Consider the following 7,925-nt stretch of genomic DNA (forward strand, 5'->3'; position numbering starts at 1 on the left):
GATCTTCAGCCCTCAGGGTAGGAAGAACAAGACAGCAAGCACCTCCCTGGGTCTCTGCCATTGCAGAGATTCTTTGGAGGAGACATTACACAACCCCTCACTCCTCCAGGCGAGAAAAATAAAGCAAAATGTCCCAGAAAAGACAAAACCACCTCATCTAGTCTGGGACAACCCCATCCCACCATAGCTGTGATCCTGATTGTGTGACTTAGCAATGATAATAAAACTGTAATGCTGTCACTGAGTAACTCCCAGAATAATGTGCGGTTGGTGCTTAACTCTGGCCAGACCCAAACCAGTGTTTTGGGGGCAGAAGGACTGTAATTTGATCACTATACCCAATGCCCAAGGAAGCCTAAAGTCCCCTGGGAGTTTCATATCATATACTCCTTGCCCTGCATTGCCAAGCAAGAGGCACTCTGCACATCACAGAAACAATGTGTGGCTCAAGGGCTGAAGAATGATGTTTCTACTGAAGCACTGTGCAGTTAGCCCAGCACTCACAGCATGCAAGAGAAACGCTGGGAAAGAAAGAAGGAGATCACTTCTCAGAGAGATCTCTGGTGCCCAAGGTGGCACCTGAGGAACCACCTCTTATTGCAGCTTCCCAGCAGGAAAATCAGAGCTGGAAATAGGAATTGGAGACGGGAAGGACTGCTGAGACTGAAACAGCCCTCCCACTCGTGACCCTGCTGCTGCAGGCATAAAGGGAAGGGATGTAAGAGGAGGAAGACAAGAGAGTGTGGGACAGGTTCTTACTGAAAACTGGAGAAAAAAGCTGGCATTAATCCTTAGTTTTGGATGAGCATAACACAGAAAGAATCAATAGCCTACTAGTGAACTATTTAATTCCCAGCAGTTTCGGGGAGAGTTTGAGGGGGATTATGTATTTATGGTTTCCCATTTGAAAGACTTTTAGCAGGTTTACCTTGAACATATGGATCCTGTTTGGGTTCTTTTGTTTTAGCACTTAATGCTTATGAAATTGCCAGTTAATGACATCCATGCCTAAACCATGTTGCTTTTTAAAGTAAAATGCCTACCAAAGGTCCATGTTCATACTTACCACTTCTCAAGTACAGCAATGAAAGTTTTAAGAGGCTTGTTACCTACTGTGTCTGGGGCAGGGAACCGATGTCGTAATGAAATTACAAACGGGGTTAGATTAAAGCCTCGCTCGCCCTACCTTTGCTGGGTCTTAGGCAAAGCAACCCCACCAACACCAGCCGGGTGTGGGGAAGGGTGTCGGGTTATCCCACACGGTGCCGAGAAGCTGGAGCCGGGAAGGGAAAGGGGGACGGGACAGGAAGGGAAAGGAGTGAGACACGGACCTCGGAGACGAGGGACCCTGAGGCGACGCTCAGCCGGAGAGCGCGTCCCCAACCTCTGCCCGACCTGAGCCCGCAGGAGATAACGGAGTCCCATTGATGCCACCCGCCTGAGCACAGCCCGAGGGTACCCACCGCTGCGGAAGCGGGCGCGGAGCCTCCGCGGAGCACCGTCGCGCTCGTTACCAGGCTCCGCTAATCACCCTGAGCCTTTGATTGCGCTGCACGTGGAGACGGGCCGCCCCACTTCAAAAGAGCGTGAGAAATCCTGATTAAAAGTCCTTTCTCCCCCGTTGGGATCGACACCTTCTTTGAAGCCCGTCCAAGCGACGATGCAAAAGCACCCACCGCCAAGGGACCGTATCCGTATTTTAAGTGACTTTAATTTCTCTCCCCTCCGCGCCCCGCCGCCCGCCACTCGCTCTCTTTCCCCCTCCTCTCCTTTCAGTTTTGGAAACACCTGGTAAGTTGTAAAATGATTTACGAAGTGAAAGTGTTAAATGAGGCCACCAGCTGTAAGACTGACAGAGCTTTATGAGTTTTATTAGGTGCCCTATTATGGAAAATAAACTTTAATCCGTCCATAAAAACAGAATCTGAAAAACATATTTGCCCTTGTAGTCTGGAACACTGAAGGTATTCTTGGGAGACGCTGGCCTCTAAAGAGATTAATTTTATTGAGACAGACACAATACACCGGTAGGACTTGGGTACAGAGTCCCTAAAGAGCTGCCTATACCCTGCAAGGCTGTTTTTCACGGGACTGAGACACGGGTGGACATACACACACCTCTTAGGTATACACCAAATTTCTTACCCGGCAGTGCACAGCCGACAGATTAATTAGCGAGTATTTAATTGAAAATTGATAGCTGAGGAAGGATTTTGGAGGGAAGGGCGTGTGATCTCAGGTAGCGCTTGATTTAATTGTTGTTGTTGGTTTTGTTATTATAAATATCGTGTTTTATTATTAATTGATTAATGATTAAGATAACGTGTCCTCTAGACTTAAGTGTTTTAGATATTTTAAGGTGTAAAAAAGGAGTGAGTCCTGCTGTAAATAAGTAACTCGCATGCGTTGCCCGGTTTAGAGTGGTGGAGCCGCCGCGGCTCTGCGAGGATGTTGCGCGGCCCCTGCGCTGGCGTTCACCTACGAAGATGCAGCCGCAGGCAGCGGTGTGGATGAATCTCAAAGCGGCTAATGCCTTTTTGGTTTGGTTTGGTTTTGTTCTATCGCCTTAAACTCTACAACCTACGGCCGCAAGGAAATCGTTCACAAATTGAAATCGGCACCTCATCCGTGCTTGTTTCCGTGCGGGAGGGGGAAGGGGTATCGATCAAGCGCAAATCCATTTATCCCGATCAAGTTTTCTGACACATGGGACTCATCCAGATTTATTATTTATCCCCTTGAACGTGTGTGATTTACGGCGCGTCTTCCGTGTGCCCGGACAGTCAACGAGTAACTCACCGCACCGTCTCGTGTCAGCTCCAGCCGACCCTCGCTTCGTTCATGCGCTCCGAGGCCACCGTGTCACGCGTCGCCAGCCCATGTTGCAGGAGAGCGAGATCATTCTGTATTTCGGAGCTCCTCATCCTCTGCGGGAAAGCGGAGACCTGCGAGGCGGTGGCTCCGGGCTGCGGCGTGATGCGTGGGGCCGGGGACCCGCCGGCGGGTTCCTCCGCCTCCCTGCGCGGCCCCCCGCGGGAGCGGGAACAGAGCCGCGCCGGCACTGCCGAGCGGGGATGAATTGCCAGACGTGGCCCCGAGCTGGTGGGGATGAGCCAGTGATTATATTTAAAGTTTCTATAATTGATTTGGAGAAGAGAAGCTGTGACAAGGATTAAATGATCTGCAAATTTATTGGCGAGATAAACCCCATAGTTACTGAAAAACCTGCGCTTTGCGGCCGGGGCCGCCGGGGAGCTCCCGTCCTCGGTACCAGGGAAAGTTCGGGGGCTTCTCGCTCCCTCCTCCACCTGCCGAAGCTCTTCGCTCTTTTGTAAACCCCTGGAAATCAGCGCAGCTCCCCCTTTCCCAACACCCCCCGGCCCAAGGTTCACCCCCCCATCGCTGCCTAGGCTTCCCCCTCCCAGCCCGGGGAGCATGGTCCGGCCGTGCATCCGGAGGAGGGGACCGTGATTCCTCCCCTGTACCAATACACTCGTCTCGGGAAGACGCATGCCAACGCCAGCTACTGGCCGACGGCTGCGGGACCGAGTTAAACTGGGGTTCGAAACCCCTTCCTCCCTCCTTTCTAGGTGCTTCGGCGCCTATGACACACACACCCACACATCGCCAGCACCTCCGTCCTTCTGCACAGAGCACTCATACAGCGCAAGTACAAAACGCCGTTTATTTTCCCCCCCAACCGGGCGGGTGGGGGGCTGGGGAATAATTTAACATGCATAAGTAGAAGTTGGGTTTTTTTTATAAATACAATATACAAAAATAAAGACAGTATTGAGATTTCCAGCAGTTTTAACGTTCATGACATAAACAGTTTTCCCCGATATATAGTAAGAACAAAAACATTTCCAATATTCAGCAAATGGGACGCACTTCCGGGGGGCAGAGATATGGGGTAGGTGGGGCTCAAGTTTTGTGTGATTTTCAGTCAATAGTAACACTGTATTCACCGTAAATCCTCTTCTCTGCCTGGCATGCGGAGGATCCTCTTCGCCATCCCCTCTCCAAGCAGGGAGAAATCAGAACAAGACGGGAGGGGTGGACGGGGCCGGTGCCGACCGAGAGCGGCAGGGCTGTTCCTCCGCGGCAGGACGGGTAGAGGCCGCGGCTGTTCGGAGCGCGGCCGGAGGGCGCAGGGCGGGCGAGGGGGGCTCACTGCGGCTGCACTGGGGCTCCGTGCCGACCTCGAGGCTGCGTGTCCTCCTCGTCCGCTTCGGAGCAATCGGAAGAATGGTACGGACAGCATCTCCCGGCTGCTGCTGCTGCCGCCTCCTCTTCTTCCTCCTCCTCTTCCTCGTCCTCGGGCTCGCTGTCAGGCAGCTCCCGCATCCTCCTCCCGCCGCTCTTCTCCGGAGCGGGCAGTAGCAGGTCTTCATCCCCCTTGTCCTCCCCACCACCTCCCTTCTGCTTCTCAGCCTCCTGTGCCGCCTGCTCCTTTGCCTTCTTGCTGCGCTTCCACTTCATGCGCCGGTTCTGGAACCAGATCTTCACCTGAGGGAGGAGGGAAGTTGGAAAAAAAACCCGACAAACAAAAACCCTCCCCCACATGACCTCATCCACCACCCCCCCGACAGAAACCCTCCACCGCGGGACTCACCTGGGTCTCGGTGAGCATCAGTGACGTGGCCACCTCAAAGCGCTTGGGCCGGGAGAGGTACTTGTTGAGCTTGAACTGGTGCTCCAGCTCCAGCAGCTGCTGGCTGGTGAAGGCCGTGCGGGGCCGGCGGCACTTCCCCAGCAGGTTGGACTGCGCCTGGGCTAGGAGAGAGGAATAGGAGGGAATGAGGAGGTGAGCGTGGAGCCACCTCACTGCGACCGGCAAACCCCGGGACGTGGGTAATGAAAGTGAGACCGAAGCAAGGATGGACACTTATCTACTGGAGCACAGACAGAGCAGTCTCCAGGCCCTCCAGCTCATCTCGGCTGGCACAGTGTCAGGGGACTCCACCAGAAGGACTAAAATAACCCATTAAATTAAATCTTTTAAATAAAAAAAAATACGTCTTTTAATTTCCCAAGAGCCTAATAAATGCGAGACAATAAACTCGAGGCAGGCATCACAGCGAAGGGGTACAGGGCCCTCCAGGGAGCTGCAATTTGCTCCATTTAATGCTTTAGTTAAACCCGCCACTCTCCCAGCCCGCCCAGACCCGTTTAATTAAGGGGACTGCAGGCAGGCGAGGGGACAGCATCGGAACCTGCTCCGCACCGCGGGCGAGGAGCACCGAGCCCTGCCACCCATTCACGTATAAATCAGCAGCGAGGGCTGGAAAACTGTCTTTGACCAGGGAAAAGAAAAATCAGTTTGCTTTCCCCGTTCAGAAATAATAGTTAAAATCGTTTGTGTATTTAAAAACAACCAAACACACACCTCACTCCCCAAAAATACCCAGAAAGACTCGGCGTTGGGGCACTGGTGGGGAAGGCTGAGTCCCTTCGCAGGGCCCGGACACCTGACGGGAATGCGGTGTGGCAGCGCTACTGCCGATTTCTCAAAGTATTTGGGCACTTGGGCTTATTTGGTTTGGAGGGGAAAAAAAAAGCAGCAGGAAGGGGTGGCTGTCGGTCCTCGCCGCTGTCGGGAGCAGCTCGCTAAAGCGGGCAGAGAGGGAAGAGGACGAGGTTTGCTCCCGCAGCAATGCCGAGATTTTCTCACTGCTGTGCGATTTTCCAAGGCTCCATTCTCGCTTGTCTCCGGTTATTTATTTCCCCTCTGCACCTTGTTTGAGAGGCAGGGCTCTGACAGCTCTCCTAATTATTTTTTTCTTCCTGAATGTTCCTGTCTAAACAACCCTAATTTGAGAGGAAACAATGGGATTTTCTGTCTGCAAATGTGCTTGTAGAGTATGAGAAAGAAAGGGGGGGAGGAAGAATAAATCACAATTCTCTTCCGGGCATGATTTTCATAAAACTATGCCTCTGGTACTGCTAAATCGGCCTTTCCCACAGAGATCTCACACGTCCGAAAACGATTTTCTCCTAAACCAGATGCACACAAGGTCCACACTGCCGTGAGGCCTAGTGCTTAGCCACGCGCCTCTGCTAGGACTTCACGATCGTCTGCTTGAATGCAGCATTTCCAGCCTTTCCCAGTCGCAGCCTAAACCCTTCTGACTGTATTTCATATCTGTTCATTACCCCCAGAAAAGAGGGAACCCCACGTTTTGGCAAACCCCAGATCCTTTATGCGTGCACAGGGGAGTCTGTGCCATGATTAAACAGCCTTTTTCTAAGAAAGAGAAATACAGTCCAGAACGGTAGTCGAGTGATGGGACCTGCCACCTCGCTTTTAGGGGGATATATCGAGATCGTGTTTTTAGGGGAGACCATGGTGACTTCTGCCCTCGCCTTGTCCCCATCACCTCCCCAGCTCCCTTCCCCAGCAGCTTTTGCACACCGTGGACGGTGAGAAAGGGCGTTTGCGATGGCAAGAAGGGATTTGTCACCTTCCTATTTAATCTACCGTGACAAATCGGGCTGCTCGGGGCTCCTCAAGGGCCGGGAACGGTGAGGGAAGCCTCACATCCCTGCTTCCCACTGCGTGGGATTGCTGCTTCTGCCTCCTAATAAAAAAATTATATTTAAATACCCAAAAGTTGCCTCCAGTTTAAATCCGCGGATTATCTATGAGGAGGCAGAGAGGGGGTTTGTTCCCTCTAGGAAGGGGGCAGCTCCCGGAAGGCACTTGCATGGGGGCCAGGGATGGAGGAGACGCGAGAGTCAAATACTCACAGCTGAAGTCGGGCATTTTGGGCAGGATCATGCCGGCGGTGGAGGCCCGCAGCCACTGGTCCAGCTGGAAGGTGCCGGCACTGAGCTTGATGGGGTCGGCGGTAGGGTGAGAGGGATGCGCTCCCTGCACTTGCGAGTAGGAGTAGGAGAGGGCCGGGTGCTGCCCGCCCAGCGCCGAGTAGCCGTACACCGGGTGCCCGTAGAGGGCCGCCTGCGCCGGCATGCCCGGCCCGCCGGGCGCCGCGGGGTGCAGTCCCAGGGCCATGCCGGCCGCCGAAGTGTGGTGATGCGGGGGGGGACCGGCGCCGGCACCGGGCAAGAAGCCGGGTTTGGAAACCAGGGCGCAGTGAGCGGCCAGGAGGCGCGGCGGAGAGGGGCTGTCGGTGCGGAGGCAGTCGGCGGGGCCACCGGCGGGATGCTCGGAGGAAGACGAAGAGGACGAGGAAGAGGAGGAAGACGGGGGGCTGCCGCTCCCGCTGCTGCTGCTGCCGCCACCGCTCAGCGAGGTGACCAGGGCCAGCGGCGCGGTCTGCCCTGCCGCCGCCTTGGGTGGGTCGACAGCCAACAGCGCGTCGATGCGGAAATTTTTGGATTTTTCCATGAGAGCGCCGGCGGGCTGGGGCAGGAGAAGAGAGAAAAGGAGCGAGAAGGAGAGAGGCGAGAAGGGAAGCCCCGCGTCGCGTCGGGCGGCCCCGGGGCCGGCCGCGTCTCCCGGCGGCGGCGGGCGGCAGTGCGACCGCGCGCCGCCGCGCTCCCCTTCAAGGGCCGCAGGCGGCTCCCATTGGGCCGGCGCCGCTGCGGCCTCGCTCGCCATTGGCTCCGCCGCCCACCTGTCACGGTGGAGTGGGGGCGGCCCGCCCCCTCCCGCCCCCCCGCCGCGCTCCCCCGTGGCTCGGCGCAGCGGGACGGGGGTTAACACGGGGAGACAGTCTGGTGCGTGGCGGATCTGACTCCTCTCCGCGGGGACGGCCCTCCCAGCCGCGGGACGTGCCCGGCTTTGCCGGCCGAGCCTCTCGCCGTGGACTCAGTGACAGTTTTCCGCCATTCCCGCACACTGCAAATATTTGCCCGTAAACGCGCCGCCGACTGCTTTTTAACGAGTCGGAAAGAATAAACACCTGCGGGTCAGGGAGTCAAGCCTGCCACCAAACCCTGGGTCTGTCAACAGTGTTATT

General features: G+C 55.3%; 1 protein-coding gene across 1 annotated transcript; it reads right to left on the bottom strand.

The window, feature by feature from the left end:
- Positions 1–4,170: 4,170 nt before the first annotated feature.
- MNX1 (motor neuron and pancreas homeobox 1) lies at positions 4,171–7,351 on the bottom strand. The gene is made up of 3 exons (XM_061997318.1): positions 6,751–7,351; positions 4,616–4,776; positions 4,171–4,509 (listed from the first exon to the last, which is right to left on the bottom strand). Exons 1-3 carry the CDS (start codon positions 7,349–7,351, stop codon positions 4,171–4,173), a joined length of 1,101 nt encoding a protein of 366 aa, XP_061853302.1.
- Positions 7,352–7,925: the final 574 nt, after the last annotated feature.

This window comes from Colius striatus, chromosome 5 (assembly GCF_028858725.1).
Source record: "Colius striatus isolate bColStr4 chromosome 5, bColStr4.1.hap1, whole genome shotgun sequence".
NCBI classification, from domain to species: Eukaryota; Metazoa; Chordata; class Aves; order Coliiformes; family Coliidae; genus Colius; species Colius striatus.

Coding starts and splice junctions, on each gene's coding strand:
- MNX1 (XM_061997318.1), bottom strand. CDS start 7,351: ATGGAAAAATCCAAAAATTTCCGCATCGACGCGCTGTTGGCTGTCGAC. Junction 4,777..6,750: donor CAAAATGCCCGACTTCAGCT/GTGAGTATTTGA, acceptor CCTCTCTCCTAG/CCCAGGCGCAGTCCAACCTG. Junction 4,510..4,615: donor TGATGCTCACCGAGACCCAG/GTGAGTCCCGCG, acceptor CTCCTCCCTCAG/GTGAAGATCTGGTTCCAGAA.